This window comes from Aspergillus aculeatus, assembly GCF_001890905.1.
Source record: "Aspergillus aculeatus ATCC 16872 unplaced genomic scaffold ASPACscaffold_13, whole genome shotgun sequence".
NCBI lineage: Eukaryota > Fungi > Ascomycota > Eurotiomycetes > Eurotiales > Aspergillaceae > Aspergillus > Aspergillus aculeatus.
The window spans coordinates 1,186,669-1,201,803 of record NW_017962988.1 but is presented as its reverse complement, the minus strand read 5'-3'; the positions used below and the strand labels follow the sequence as shown (position 1 = coordinate 1,201,803).

The following is a 15,135-nucleotide window of genomic DNA, read 5'->3' as shown; positions in this document are numbered from 1 at the left end:
GGCGGTTGAGGAGGAATCCGCCACGGGCCTTTCGGCGTGGGGGGAGTCCCTGTGGTCCAAAGTGGCGATGATGCATGGGTGGGTATTTGGAGGTGGATAATGATTGTGCTGGATGACTGGGCTGATGAGCAGGTTGTGGACTGGTATAGTCGGGATTTTGGCCGGATTCGGGAGGCCAGGTTTGGGCCGATTGATCGTTGGATTTCGAAGCGCTTGGGGTCGGGGAGGGAGATGCCGGTTGATATGCGGGGGAACCCGGTTTAGTACTGTACTGGTTCTGTGTCAGTCATGTGTATATACTGCACAGACGGGCTGCACGGTACAAGTACATTGTGTATAGCTTTAAGTGCAGAAGTAAGTGAAAGTTATACTGCTATCACTTCCATCCACCCCCACTCCAATTCAAGAATGCATCCAGATCCCCCAGCCCCTCCAACTCCCCTCCCTCAGCAACCCCAACCCCCATCTCCCCACCATACACCTCCATCCTCCCTTGATCTCGCGTCTTAACAAACACAGCAGCAACATCATACAAGGCCCGAAAAACCCGGCCATACTTCCGACACCGCGTGTACCGGGTCATCCGCTCCATCCGACGGGCCTGGCTGATGAGTGAAGCCCGGGTGATGAATGACCACGCGGTGACGGGTTTGCCGTGCTGGAGACAGTGAATTGTCTGTTTTATCGCGAAAGTGGGTAATTCAGCAACTTGCAACAAGAGCCGTGGATAAGGATACAGAACAAACATACAGCCATGTACATAGCACACACAGCGTCCAAGCTCGTGGCTACATGAAAGGACAGACTACCAAGGAGTGTTTCCAGACTCTGTCGGCAGATGAGGGCCTGGACCTCGTAATCCTGCTTGAGCAGGGGGTCGCCTCCCGTGAGGTTCGCGCATTCGGTGAACAGCCAGGCAAGCACGTAGTGCACAATGATCAGCTCCATCTCCGTGATCGGGCCCGGCGAGCACACTCGGGTCACGTAGTGGGTGAAGTCGCCCAGGGATCCGAACTCGAAGGGCCAATAGAGCTGGCTGGGCGAACACTCTTTGACAATCCGGTTAGTCTTGAAACAGTTGCCGCTGAGAAGGGAGGGGGGCCGGGGAGGATGAAATACACACACCGTAAGCGAGTCTCAAGCATGCCATGATCCGGTCTAGGGAGGGGATCGGCAGGTCTTTGAAGTCTGAGGTCAAGCTTTGGGGAAGCACCTTAGCAAATGGCTGCGAGGATTCCAGGGTTTGATTCTGTTGCTTCTGTGCAGCTATCGTGCTCCATAGGCTATTCAGCGCGGCAGTCAATTCGGGGACATTGCTAGGAGGGAGGTGGGGGTCCATCACTGCCGCTTGGGGGCATTTGGCAGTGAAGATCACATGGGCGAAAAGGGTGGATTCGATTCCTTCCGCGAGTGTAGGAGCAGAGAAATATGACTGACTGGGTTGGTGTAGTGAGGGCTGCAATGGCAAACGCAATCCTACAAGGGTTGGATGGCTGGAGTGCTCATGGCTCAGTCGACCAACGACCTCTGCGAGGTGATCAAGCTTGTTCGTGATGTACTCCAGTCTCCGCTCGCTGTTGTCCGTCAACGACCAAAGTCTTTTGAGAGAACCAGGAACTTACTAGACACTCGAAATCAGAACGCGTTGCCGCTTCTCTTATCGCACTTGGTCTGCCAGCAAGCACTTAGTGCTTAAATCTAAGGTGCGAGTTTCTTTCAGAATTGTCACCTTCCGCTGACGACATCGATCACACTAGGAAAGTGTTGGAAAGGGTTAGCATCCAGCCCTGCACTACCCGGTAGAGAGACCTGAAAACCATACAGCCACCTTCTCCACCGCGGGGCGACCCTCCTCGAGATCTTCGTCTCTTGCCCTCTTGCTACTCCCAGTGGCGCCAGACATGAGTAATCGAGCACGAGGTGCACCAGTCAGCGCCCATCAACACACAAAAAAAGAAGCGGCCAATGTGTGTCAGAGAGAAGTTGAGCCGGGGACAGCCGAGCCCGAGGCGGAGAGAGATTTCACGGAGATCGGAACGCCAAGGCTGCGCGGTCCGGGCCTCAACCCTATACAGAGTATACTAGAGGGCGTGTATATATTCCCTTGAAGCACACGCAAACCACCTCAAACCTGTACGTACACTTCTCCTACTCTCCAAAAAAATCCCATTCCCATTGCCATCACTTCCCCCTCCAAGCCTCCCCCGAATCACCCCCATCACCAAAATGCCCCACCCCGGCATCGTCTACGACGTAGGCCTCAACTTCACCAACACCACCCCAAGAACCCTCTCCATCCTCACCTTCAACCCCACCCACGTCGCCCACGACATGCACACCATCGCCGAAACTCTACACGCCACTGCCGTCCGCCTAGAAGGCGAGCCCCTCGACCGCCTCGCCACCGCTGCCCGCCTCGCCCACGCCGCAGGGCTAACCGTCTACATCAACCCGTGGAAGATGCACGCCGACGTCACCGAAACGGGCAGGTACCTCAGTGCCGCCGCCAAGGTCGCCGAGCAGCTCCGCGTGCACGACGGACTGACCGACCTCGTCTTCGTGGCGGGGTGCGAGTACAGTATCTTCAGCCGCGGGGTGTTTCCGGGGGAGACGTTCGAGGAGCGGGCGGGATGGTTTGGGGGGCAGTTGGCTGCTGCTGCTGCTGCTGCTGCTACAGCCGTTGGTCGGGGAGATGATGATGCTAGTGCGACCAGCGATACTACTACCAACAGTGGCCCCCCAATCCCACCCCCTATCCTCGCCAAATCCCCGCTCCTGAACGCGGCGCTCCGCACCCTCGTGACCGAAATCCGCACCCACTTCCACGGCCCCGTCACCTACGCCGCGGGCATCTGGGAGGCCGTGGACTGGGACCTGTTTGATCTCGTCGGGGTGGACTACTACCGGCGGGGCGAGACGGCCTCGGAATATCTCGCGGGGCTGGAGCAGCACCGCGTGATTGACTCTAACCCTAACAGCAACAACAACAACAACAACAACAAGCAGAGACACAAACCCCTCGTGGTGATGGAGGTCGGATGCTGTGCGTACGAGGGCGCGGCCGTCCGCGGCGATGGTGGCTTCGTCTTGCTCAAGGGCCGGAATCCCGATGGGAGTGGGGTGTTTGAGGGGGATATCGTCCCGACGCGGAGCGAGCGCGAGCAGGCCGATTACCTCGAGTCGCAGTTGGGGCTGCTGGCCAGGGCCGAGGCGCAGGTGGACGCCGTCTTCGTCTATGTGTTTGCGTTTCCCTGTATGCCGGCCGGGGTCGGGGCGAGGGACTTCGATATGATGTGTTTCTCGTTGGTGAAGTACCTTCCGGAGGTGGAGAAGGGGGACCAGGAGGAGAATCGGGTCGGAATGCCTCAATGGGTGCCGAAGGAGGCCTTTTTTCGCGTTGCGGAATGCTTCCGGGCGATGCGCGAGAAGTCGCAGCTAGGAGGCTAAGTTAACTATCTGGTCACAAAACATTACAACATGACAATCACGATGAAAGTGCCCTACGAAAGAGATAGCTCAACCAAGTCAGATCACCAACAGATAGAATTAAGGATTATAACATGATAATAATACAGCGAGATAAGTCGTCGGGATCATAAATCACAGCCCCTGCCAGGTCCACCGGCGGGCTTGTACTTTCTCTCTAGGCCGTTCCTCCAAATACCCCTCCTCCACCATTCAACAACAAAAGTCCTGAAGCTATGGACGGTGTACAGGCAACTCGCTCGCACTACCACTTCGTCGGGCCAAAGGTCCCGTTGGTCAGAACCGTCTGGATCGCCGTGCCCATCGTGTCCATGGTACCACTGGCAATGCGGGTGCCCCACCAGTCAGGGAAGCTCGCGCCGGTGAGGTCGATTGTCAAAAAGATCAGGATCGTGCAGAGGTCCAATCCGACATCCAACCCGGCGGACAAGATGTAGTTGTAGTGCATCCACCAGCCGCGGAACTTGTCGCGGATGTACTTGTTGAAGATCATACCCACAATACCCCAGGTGAGATAGTTGAGCGGGGTGGCCGGGGGGATAAGGCCAGCGCCACCGAAAATCAGGGGAGCGCTGAGGTACCGGATTTTGGACTTGGGCCACATCCGAGCGGCGAGGTAGACGGCCACGGGCAGCAAGGCACCCGCCAGCCAGAACCATTGCAGGTTAACATACATCTGACCCGGGGAGAACATCCGCTGGGGGCCAATAAGACCCCAGATGACCGAGGCGTTGAAGAACACACGGCCGTTGGGGCAGGTGTAGTGGTTGGGCTGATCCAAGCTGCAAACGTCCTTGATGGTCGCGAGACCCCAGTTCATGACGGCGATCTGGACGATAGAGGACCACAAGGCGGCAACCATCTGTCCGGAGAAGGAGACACGGGGAGGGATTTTCATGTAGTGACCTGGTCAAACGATTAGTCGGCGCGCTTCTTCTCGTGATTGGTGAACAGAAGCATTGCACATACCTAGTTTCATGTCCTGGTTGAAATACAGCCCCTGGTACATACTCATGTACCCGTAGGTCTTGAACAGCATCATGGCCATGGGCTTGCCCGGCTGGATATAGCCGACAATGAACTCGGTCAAGACGTTCAAGCCGAGGGCAATGTTGGTGGACGCCTGGATGATACCGATGGGCACGTACCAGATCACGGCAATGATCAAGGCCACGAAGAAGGCCCACCAGTCCAAATGGGTGGGATAACCGAGCACGAGACCAAGGCCGATGGCAATCATAGCCACCACCACCCCACCGTACCACCAAAGCGGAACCGGCTTGAAGCGAGCCATCAGGCGACCGTGGACATCCTCCTCCTCCTTACCGAAGTTGCGGAAGCGCACCCAGAGCTCACTGCCGTGGAAGAGACCGGTGTTGACGAGCAGAGCAATGATAGTAGCAAAAGAGAGACCATAGCACAGGGCGAAGGTCGTGGACAGGAACAGCGGGGAGTATTCCTCGTAAGCCTTCAGGTCCAGGGTGAACTCCGACGTCATGATGCGAGAGACGTTGTACGTAGTGGCCGTGTTGTCGTAACTGCTGGAGTCGCTGATGGGCAGGAATTCGGCGAACCATGTCCCACTGTAATGGATACCAGCGGTCACGATCCAGAAGAAGATCACCATGCCGATGAGAGTGTTGGCGATCGCATGCCAGGGAGCAATAAGGGGGCTGAAGTTGAAACCCGAAACTTGCGTCCAGTCAAACGTCATGGGAATCAGCGACAGCCCAGTCTCGCCGCCAAAGAGCTGGTTCACAACCGGGCTCTGGGGCTTGATCCAGGTGACCCAGGCAAAGTAACTCAGGAACGGCGCAATGAGACCAGGGAAGAAGTACCAGCAAAAGGACCCGATCATCACGTAGAGGAAGAAGCGGTACTTGCCGATTGTCCACCCATTGACCTTGGACGGGTCTGGCTTGCGGGTGTCGTGAAGCGCGGTGAACAGGGCGCAGTTGATCAGGTTGGAGGGCCAGATCATGGCTGCGGGAGCCACCAAGAACCGATGGAAGAATCCCGCCAGACCGAATCCGAGCATCTGGGTCGAGATACACATGAGGATCTCGAACCCCCATCCGAAGGACTGCTTATAGAAAGCGCGCTGAGCCAACAAAACGTCGGTTGCGTAGGCGGCACCACCACCGAAAGTCGCGTTGGCCATGATAACAATGAGGGCGTGCTCCTTCTTGCTAAAGGGGCCCGGGTTAAGGTTGAATTGACGGCCAAATAGACTGAGCTGCTTGTTCGGCATGAACTTGGCCCAGGCCACACCCACTGGGTAGGCAACGACTTGGGCGACATAGGAGGGAATGACAATGTAAGGGTTGCGCATGGAGAACAGCATGTTCAGGGCCGAACCGATGGTGGCGAAGATCATACCGATGGTCCACGCGCGGATGGTGTTGGTGTGGCCACCCTCGTCGTAGTTGGGCACAGCGGCGCGTACTTCGGGGTAGGGCGAGTCGTCCAGCAGCTCATGGGCCATGCCCTCGCGCGCCCCCTTGTCGGTCGTGTGGAGGGCTTCATCAATCTCGTCGGCGATTTCATCGGGCAGGTTGGGATCCCACTGATGCTGTAACTTCAGGTTTTTGAGGTGCATGGCAGTCTCCTCCGGGGCTGCCTCATCAGCCACCGCGGTGGAGTAGGCCACTTCCTTCTCCTGCATCGTGGTGGTTTCAAAGCCACAGAGCAAGGGTGAAGGGTGAAAAGAGGAGCTAAAGACTGAGAGATGAGACACTCAGTAAGAACAAGTAGACAGGTGAGGTTGATCTGGAGAAGAGAATCAAGAAAGAGGAACGACGAACAGGCGGAGGAAGGCAGGTACATATACAGCCCATACGACCTTCCAATCCTGGCTAGCCACCATGCGATATGCAGTGAAGGCCGACGGTAGCCCGGTGATTTTATCGATGGCGAAAATCGAAAATTAGATTAAATCGCTGATAGGAACGGCCAGTGAATGTGGTCGAGGCTATCTTGCGGCTATCAGCCAGCCGCCTTAGTGGTACCCCGGTTCGTTTGCCATGTGCTAGTGTTACCTGGTACGTATTCATTTAAGTTACCACTTAGTTACCACTAACACACTGGCCAGGCATCTCCCAATGCATGGAGATTACTGGCTACTGGCTAGCGAAAACCGGGGGAGACTAAAGTAGACTTGAACATGGTCAGGCCATGCGTAAGGCGTGTGCCACCTGCACGGCCCTTCCCATCCCGCCCTTCCATATCAGCTTCGCTTGCAGCGTCCGCGTCACTGCGCCCTTCGAACCAGAAAACAGACCGGGGAACAGTAGCAGTGACAGTGACTCACTGGCCGAACCAGAGAAGGGTGGTTTTACGTAGTCACGGGGACAATTTCAGTGGGAATCCCACTGCCAAGAGTGGGGAGTTGAGGTTGCTAGAGACTGAAGTTGACTAGGGGGAAGACGGGGAGGGAGGCTATCATGGAGGCCGCCAAATGCATTGACCCGGGGGCCGAGGTTCTAGCGGATATCACTCTAAATTCAGCCCAAATGCAATCACCAGATAAACCGTATTATCAATTGGGTTCCGATCTGTGGGTGGGAAGGAGGGGAGGCCGGCGGAATCGGAGAGCTGTATTGATTGGATAAACAACGTAGGTTCGCCTTCGGTGGCAAGATGGCTTTCAAGAAGAACTGAAAGGGGGGGTGGGTAACAGAGAGCTACTCCCCGCGTGCATGAATGGTCAAGATGTAACGCTGCAGCGGACGCTGATAAGTGCAGTTTTTCCCCAGGTCAGCCAGACATTGTGGACGGGCGCACTATCCCCCTTTTTGATTCAGGCTTGTTCACGATAAGCTAGCGAGGCGCTCTGGACTCATTCTTGGTTGGTGCGCACCAATCCGGAGTAGGCCGGTCAAGCCACCCATCTTAGACTGCCTTCAGCTTGGCTAATTATTGGCTTTCGCTCCCAGAAGTCTTAATGCAGCCAGTTGGCCTAGGCAGCCTAGGCAGGGATTGTTCCATCCTTTCACGTCGGTCTTCCGTGCAGAGTTCCGATGGTCGGGACAACCGCCACACGCCGCTGACACCACCACCACTCTTCTCGATGGAAATGGAGCAGCAAGCTCTGGGACTTCGATTGAGAGGCCTGAGAGCTTTAGAGAAGAGTCTGAATGCTTCCACACTGGGTCTCTGGCGAGAAGACTCCATGCAGTGGTCGAAGGATGTCTCACCTCACGATAAGCCAGCGATAAGAAATTCGAAGGCGGTCAACTCCGGGAAGATTGTTGTAAGATTGATTTAGCCGGTTCCGGAAGGTATTGGAAGGTATTGGGTAATATTTATGACGGGCGATATGCGACGCGTGATACGTTTGATAAGTTAAGTCAACAACCTGTCGGAGCACCGGAGCAAATCCTCACTTCGTCCGTAGATACTCCGTGCCTACATCTTCCCCCCTCGCCCCCGGGCGCCGCTGCATTTGATCTTGGCCCATCCCTGCTGGTTCCTGTCAGTAAGGGAAGGATGGAGTCATAAACACTGAATTAGCTGAGGGTGACCTAATCCGACACTGACCTCACGCAATGTTGCCGTATGGTCGTGGACACACTCAGGCACCTTGGTCTTGTATGTTATTTGTCGGACTCTGACTTTAGAGCTTCGGATGTCGGAGAATATTAGTCTTAGTTGAGACGTAAGCGTGGGAAAGTGCGGACGGCTTCCCAGGCATCGAGGATTTCGCCCCCTTGGCCTAGCCAGTTATGCTGTGGCTACTTCGTATCTCATGCATCATGTCTCACACACCATCCTGCCTTTCTATTTCCCATTCCGGGCATCTCCGTTGCCTCCTGGGCACGGACACCGCTTCTTCGGTGTATACTCGCCAAGTGCTTCTGCCCCCCCTTGGACTAGCCAGTGTTGTACTTGTGATTCGAAGGTCGATGTCCGATGCTTCGATTTCCGGCTCAAGTCGCGGGGAACGCAGGCTGTTACGGGTGGGCAGGGGTGCCATTCGGTAATCGTCGCCTACGCACGGAGGATGATAACAACAACCTGGACTTAGGCCAATTGACTGAGCTCGCGATAACGACTTCAGGCTCATCTACAGGTGGGTGGCCACTTCGGCCATAATGAAGGTGCATGGTGCTCGATACTAGCGTGCTCAGGTCGGAAGCAATGAGCTGCTGATCTGGTCGGCAAAATCATGTCCCTATGCTGTGGTATCGGTGGCGCAAGCTCGCTTGCAGGACGTTCGTCTCTCCCGTCTTCGATCCCGCCCGCTTGGCATCTGTGGCGGCCTGCCTCTGAGACGGCCTAGACACGGGTGTATGGTAAAGATGCTAGGGGCTCTGAGCGATCGAGTCTAGGCTATCGTCCCTGCGGCAGGCCAGGCTGACCCATATGGCTCGGTCGGTTGCAGGAGGCCGTCGTTGCTTAGTGCCCATTCAAAGTCTGCAAGGAACTGATCATCAAACAGCACGGGATCATGTCGGTCCGCAAGACCACAGGGGGCATTGGACGGTCCGCTTATCTGGGTACTAGTAGAGTCGGCTGTTATCTCCGAGTCAGTAGGCAGGTTGCTTGCCAATAGAATCGTGGGGGAAGTGACACACCTCCTTCAGCCACAGTCGCTTGGGCTGCGCTAGAAGGATAGAACTGTGGCTCAAATTCATCGCGCCACCACCAGATCGTATCGATAACAGGGCTGAGCACGAGGCGGCTGCGGATGCGGAGTGCGATGAATCCGGTCCCATCGGCTTTTCGGAATACCTTGGAGCTGTTCCAGAGCTGGTTCATGACTATTGCGATTTTCGACGCAGTATCATGAACATCCACTGACATGTGTCTAGCCATGTTTATCGCACTGAAGAGGGCCTTCTTCCCTCTTGCAATGTCTAGGTCAGTATCGTTGGAGCATTTGAGGATTCGCAGGAGCGCCGATGCCGGGAGAAGAAGCCCATAGGTCATCTGCATTGGAGCACTAGCAAGGTTGGCCATGTTTTGCCCAAGTTCCTGGATACAATCGATAGTCCTACATGCCGTGGTCGCAAGTCGTGTGAGGCAGCCAGATGTATATATGGTCTGATGCTTAAAAAGATGGAACATCTGGACGCACAAGCGACACATGGTCGTGTGGAATCGATCGTTCGCTGCCTAGCGTCAGTCTTGAGCCAGCATGTGAGGTCTGAACATGTTACCTGAGTTCGCAAGGGCCTCGAGCTCGGTTGCCTGGCGCTCGAACGTGCGCAGGAGAATATCAAACGACTTTTCTTGCTCGGGTAACATGGTTCGAACTCCAAACTCCAATACGGCTGCGCTGCATCGGGCGATCAGCTCTAGGCATCTGAGTTCCAGTGCCAGAGACGGGGCAATTTTCTGAGATAAGACTTGTTGCTGACCCAGGTCTTGCTGCAAGTCTACCATTGACCGAGGGCATTGTCCTTTCGTTACGCACGCGCTACCAATGATCAGAGTTTCGTCTGGAGATTCAAGGAGTAGCTTACCGCTGATATACGATGACACAACGTGCCCACAGTTCGGCCCGTCTGGCCATGTCTGCTTCCGATGGGGCAGGTATATTCCTCTTGGCGAATTCATGACTCGACAAAGGGATGTGCAATCCATTCTGCATTGCAATGTGCAGGAGCATGCCGCTGAGGGGAAACATCACATCTGTTTTATTGATTTCCTTTGGAAAGGGCCAAGTCAGGACCAGCAACAGCCCTTGAATGGTGTGCCAAGCGGGCGCAGTCGACGTGACTGAGAGCAAGGCCATCTCGGTGATGTTTGGTGAGACGGCCATGAGCAGCGTGGGGTTCTCGGCGTATGATCTCGACGCAACGCCGACTATGGCCCAGAAAAGGAAATTCGACTGAGCGTGGTAGGCATTTGGAGTCGTTTGAGGGTCTAAGATGGGCAAAAAGCAGGCGTAGTCTCGGAAGAACCTAGATTCAATCAGCTTCGAGCTTTTCTATGCTATCGTGATTGGGCCACGTACAGTCGGAAAAGTTCGTCGATTTCAGACCCTGTTAGTTTGACAGTCTTCAAGGTGCGCGGTTCTGTAGGGTCGGACATTTCGACTGGCACCACTTGCATTTGGGGATAGGACAAAGTCGGACTCATTTGAGGTGTGAGCTGGGAGTGATAGGGGTTTGAGATGGTGTGTGGTTGAGGAGGAAGATTCAAGTGCCCTGTGGCCGGTGTGGAATGTACTCCCATCTCCGCCGCAGCTGTCAGCATGGCGATGGGAGACTGTTGCAGCGATTCGGAACGGTCGCATCTCAACTTTCGGCGCAATTCGTCGGTTTCCTGTTCAAGCTCGGAGAGACGCCTATACGAACGGTAAGCGCTTGGTCGTTCCGTTTCAGCAACGAGCAACGTACTGGCGCTTGTGTTCTCTGCGAAATGGATCCGAGATGACGCAGCGGGTTTTCATCCTGATGCAGCGGGAGCATGGAAGATCGGGGTTCATGTAAGCGTCACATTTTGCCTGTTGCAGAAGTATGAGCAGATCGCGTAGGAACGATGGAGCGACCATACCTTCTGTTGGCGACACTCGGTGCAAGCTTTTTTGGCCCGTCTGAGTGCGGGCCTGGGATTGCTGTTAGTGGGGCCAAAAGACCAGCTCAGACGTACTCACGAGTTTGATGGTGTTTCCATGACTGAAAAGACGGTCTGCTTCAGGCTGCGAAGATTTCGACGCGACGTGGGATGATGGTGGTGTTGTGAACGTTGAGGATGTCGGCGGGCGAGGTTGGCCGGCGGAGCGTCCGGAGATAATGCCATGTCTAATCTCCGGGTCGTTGCAGCCCCTGAGGTATCAACTTCACGGTATAACAATGAGTAGGAGTATGATGGGTACTGCTGGCCGTTCAACCAAGTGTATATCAGATGAGACTAGTTGCTTCGCAAGCGTCTAGTACCAACAGGAAGGTACGGCCGCGTGCGCTTTCTATTATATACTTGGATCGCCCCCTCCAGTCCGATCGCGAGACTAGACAGAACCTGAACCATGAGTGGCAGTCACGGATAAGCTTACTGTAAAGTCTATGAGGGCATACATAGTGTATGACTTGGTCAATACTTTATACTTCATGGATTGCGCGAGGGTAAGCAAATCATCGAGCATGGCAGCCAGATGCTATCCGGAACCGGAGATGTGCGAACTGAGGACCGGGACAGAAACTGTTTTGATTGGTTGAATGAAACCGGTACCGGCTGTGACTGGTGCCTCAGGCCAGCATCTGAATACTCACCCTAATAGTACAGGCCATCTATTCAATCGTGCGACACCATGTTATAAGAGGGTACGCGCAATATCAGCTGTTAAAGCATGCTGAGATAAGACTCAGACTCTCGGCTACAAGAAAGCCGAGTCCACAGTTGCTGCTCATATAACAATGGGTCACTATCTCCTATGTCCTCTGCATTATCGTAGTCCCTTCTGTATATGGGGGAGCTTCTTGAGAGCTCGTACTCGTAAGTACCATTCAGTATTTGATGTCACCGGTCAAATTGCTTGACGTATATAGTAGATCGCGCAGGTTGTGCCCTGACTACGTCCTAGCTGGTAGCGATAAACTCACGCAGAAAGTGACAGGCTCGACAGCTATCAACTTTTTGAAGCTTTGGACTCATCGAGCAACTAACCACAAAATTCTCAGGCCAAGCGTCTTCCAAATCTTAAATCCAAATCATCCCTCTTATTGGAGATCCAGGACGCTTTAAGGCATCCTGCTCCTTCCTGAAACAGCACCTCCAATTCCTATCATTGACCGGCTATCAAATTCGATCTTCAACTTGTTGCAAGCAACTTCGCTTCTTACTGGAAAAACCATAGCTACGATCAGTGCACGGAGTATTAGCTGAAGATGTCCAGCAGTTTTCGGGCAAACATGCAGAAACTAAACCAACGAGACGAAACTCTCTGTATAGGCTCCCTTCATGCTCATCGAACAACTTCACAAAAATCATTCATCCCTGCCTCCCTATACCAAGCAGGCCGCCTCATCAACCGCCGCTACCCCTCCTGGTTCCGCCGCCGCGTCCACCTCCACCTCCACCGCTCTCTCGCCGTCCTGATTTACGGGCTCCTCCTCCTGTACTACCACATCCACCTGGGCGCGGCCATGCTAGCGCTGAGCCAGAGCACCGCCCTACGAAACCCACGCGCGCGCACGTTCACGCTGCCCGCTTACCCGGGTGCCTCGGCCCCCTCACTACTAAAACTCCTCGCGGCGGCGGTGGACGACTTCGACCGCCACGGGGCCGTCGCCCTCCAGCGCCACGGGGACCCCTGGCTGCTGCTCCAGAACAAGTGGGTCTGGATCCCGTTCGCGTCCGCCTGGCCCCGCGCCGTGCGGTGAGGGATGGAGCTGGTGTACGTCGGGGGGGTGGGGGTGGGGCTGCACGTGCGGCGCGAGGTGCGGGAGTTGTTCTTTGAGAAAGCTGATCCTATGATGCATGCCCTGCGTAGCTCGTAGTTCGTAGTTCGTAATTTTCAAAGAAAATATACAAGCATCAGTATAAATTAAACCCTACACTTAATATGGCGCGATCAGAAGAGCCCGGCTAGCGAGTCCCCTCCACATGACTCGGGAGTCGGGACCCTCTAGCCTAGGGCTGAAAGTGACGGCGGCTCAGTGAAAGCAGCACCAGGGGTATGGGGCTGGCTGGATTACATCTTGTTCAAACACAGCGCCGCATCAGCGTTTTCTTACTTTTTCTTCTCCCGAGATCGAGCCAAATTCTCGGTCCAGTCTCATAGCAAACGCATCTTCTCAGCCTGTTGCTAACAGCCGAGTACTCTGCGGACATAATCCAGCTTCCAAATGCGCCGTGCAACATCAAAGAAGGAAGGAGCCAGTCAGCGATTGCAGCCACCTGCAGAGATCAATTCTCTTGTGCATCAGCCCTTGGCACCCCAGTATGCATTGCATAGCAGTACAACAGTGCACTGCATAGTCCTCAAAGTGGTACAGCCTGAGCGACGCGCATTTGTTGCAGTTATCAAACTCGGCCGGCAACTGGTCAACCGCTCTACCCCCCTCGGAATCGTATTAAGTTTATGCAGCTTGCAGCTCAACAAAGACCGAACCTCACATTCAGGCTGATATCCAAGCCATGGACCCACTGTAGATCCTTCCACCTCAGAATCCAACCATCAACGATCGGAGACCTGCCGAAACACGACAAAAAACATAATCAGACACCAGGATAACTCACCCCCCAAATTCCAAATACTGGGGCGCGAGAATGACAGCGGACGGAGAGGGGGAAGGGGGAAATGGTTAGCGTGAAACCTTGACTCTTATCGCGGGGGCCACAACAGCTGCCAACCTGCGATCCATTGGCTGTGAGAGAGCTTTTCCTATGGAGCGTGACAAATCAGTGCATCAGTGCAAGTGAGGCAGTGAGACCCAATTCGTATCATTCGTATTTGGAATATCGATTTTCTCCGTAGCAGTGGTCCATCCGGTTGAAAAAGTTGCCAAGTGACGCAAGTGAACCAACCCCCCACCAAAGTTATCGCAACCCCGCCATGTCGTCAATGAGTTGATCTGCCGAGAACAACAAAACACGAAGAGCTGCAAGCTGCGAGCTGCTCCCCCTATAAATACTCCACGACCTCGCAGACCCCAAAGGTCCTCACTGAGAACCTTGCTCGCCAACTCCTTTCTGTATCGCAATCAATCTTATCCAATCACATCCTCATCCTTCAAAATGCCTTTGACCGGTCACTGTCTGTGCAAAGCCGTCACCTACACCATCGAGGTGGAGGAGCCCGCCCTGGTCGGGTACGACCACTGCGACGATTGCCAGCGTCAGAGCGGTTCCACCTACTGTACGTGTTTGCTTAGTTGGTGATTAGTCGAGTGCATGCTGATGCTAATTTCGACAGCGCTGGTCGCGGTGGTTCCCAAGGACAAGCTCACGATCAACGGGCCGACCAAGAGCTGGGCGGGGCTGGGGTCTTCGGGTAAGGCCGTGCACCGCATCTTCTGCTCGGAATGCGGCTCGCCCATCGCCCACGACCCTGACGCCGCCCCGGAGATCATCGCCATCAAGGCGGGTACGCTGGACACGGAGATCAAGAAGAAGCTGAAGCCGGTATGTTCATGGCACCGATAATGGTTGATTGAAGTAGTGATCTGACGTGAGCAGGACACGGAGATCTGGACGGTCAGCAAGTTGCCCTTCTGCCAGGAGCACTTGGCCAAGCCGTTCAAGCACATGCCGGAGTAATGGATCGATGCATGATACCTGACAATAATGATGCGAAAAGTGAATAGCCTTGTTTACTTAATTTGATGAATGGAGATGTCCCCAGAACGGCCGAGGACCTCGTTGAATTGTAGCTATGCCCGGCACAGCCAATGGTAGTCGTAGTATGGAACAGGCACATCCTCCACAGCTCAAGCATGCTGACATTTCGAACAATAGTCAGTCATTATGCAATTGGCACAAGTTTTCGCTTGAATTAGGCATGCTGACATCCCATCGCGAGATGTACCCCTAACGCTTCAGATCAAGATGTCGGTACACCCAGAACACCAGGTATCACATCCATCCCGCACGACCACCAAGCTCATGCGGTAGCTCGACAACCTCACTGAATCAGCCTGCAACATCTCTACCTGCAACCTCCCGAATCTACTCACCAATCAAGACCCCAATCTTCCACAA

General features: G+C 54.7%; 6 protein-coding genes across 6 annotated transcripts; 3 read left to right on the top strand and 3 right to left on the bottom strand.

The window, feature by feature from the left end:
• Positions 1–376: 376 nt before the first annotated feature.
• On the bottom strand, positions 377–1,903 carry ASPACDRAFT_1858507 (uncharacterized protein; the record flags this gene model as incomplete). The annotated part of the gene is made up of 5 exons (XM_020197618.1): positions 377–676; positions 751–1,049; positions 1,126–1,574; positions 1,730–1,753; positions 1,818–1,903. The coding sequence occupies 5 exons, from the start codon at positions 1,901–1,903 to the stop codon at positions 377–379; spliced, it is 1,158 nt and encodes a 385-aa protein (XP_020054121.1).
• Positions 1,904–2,226: 323 nt separating this feature from the next.
• Positions 2,227–3,447, top strand: ASPACDRAFT_1890317 (uncharacterized protein; the record flags this gene model as incomplete). The annotated part of the gene is made up of 1 exon (XM_020198575.1): positions 2,227–3,447. The coding sequence occupies one exon, from the start codon at positions 2,227–2,229 to the stop codon at positions 3,445–3,447; it is 1,221 nt and encodes a 406-aa protein (XP_020054120.1).
• A 283-nt stretch (positions 3,448–3,730) lies between these two features.
• optB (small oligopeptide transporter, OPT family) lies at positions 3,731–6,151 on the bottom strand (the record flags this gene model as incomplete). The annotated part of the gene is made up of 2 exons (XM_020199870.1): positions 3,731–4,392; positions 4,456–6,151. The coding sequence occupies 2 exons, from the start codon at positions 6,149–6,151 to the stop codon at positions 3,731–3,733; spliced, it is 2,358 nt and encodes a 785-aa protein (XP_020054119.1).
• A 2,661-nt stretch (positions 6,152–8,812) lies between these two features.
• On the bottom strand, positions 8,813–11,235 carry ASPACDRAFT_53850 (uncharacterized protein; the record flags this gene model as incomplete). The annotated part of the gene is made up of 8 exons (XM_020202809.1): positions 8,813–9,000; positions 9,063–9,599; positions 9,648–9,907; positions 9,954–10,394; positions 10,448–10,780; positions 10,833–10,939; positions 10,990–11,084; positions 11,181–11,235. 8 exons carry the CDS (start codon positions 11,233–11,235, stop codon positions 8,813–8,815), a joined length of 2,016 nt encoding a protein of 671 aa, XP_020054118.1.
• A 1,085-nt stretch (positions 11,236–12,320) lies between these two features.
• ASPACDRAFT_45880 (uncharacterized protein) lies at positions 12,321–12,815 on the top strand (the record flags this gene model as incomplete). Its single annotated transcript, XM_020201695.1, has 1 exon — positions 12,321–12,815. One exon carries the CDS (start codon positions 12,321–12,323, stop codon positions 12,813–12,815), a length of 495 nt encoding a protein of 164 aa, XP_020054117.1.
• A 1,177-nt stretch (positions 12,816–13,992) lies between these two features.
• ASPACDRAFT_123743 (GFA family protein) lies at positions 13,993–14,850 on the top strand. The gene is made up of 3 exons (XM_020196672.1): positions 13,993–14,293; positions 14,351–14,559; positions 14,614–14,850. The coding sequence occupies exons 1-3, from the start codon at positions 14,173–14,175 to the stop codon at positions 14,692–14,694; spliced, it is 411 nt and encodes a 136-aa protein (XP_020054116.1). The 5' UTR covers positions 13,993–14,172; the 3' UTR covers positions 14,695–14,850.
• The last annotated feature ends 285 nt before the right edge of the window (positions 14,851–15,135 follow it).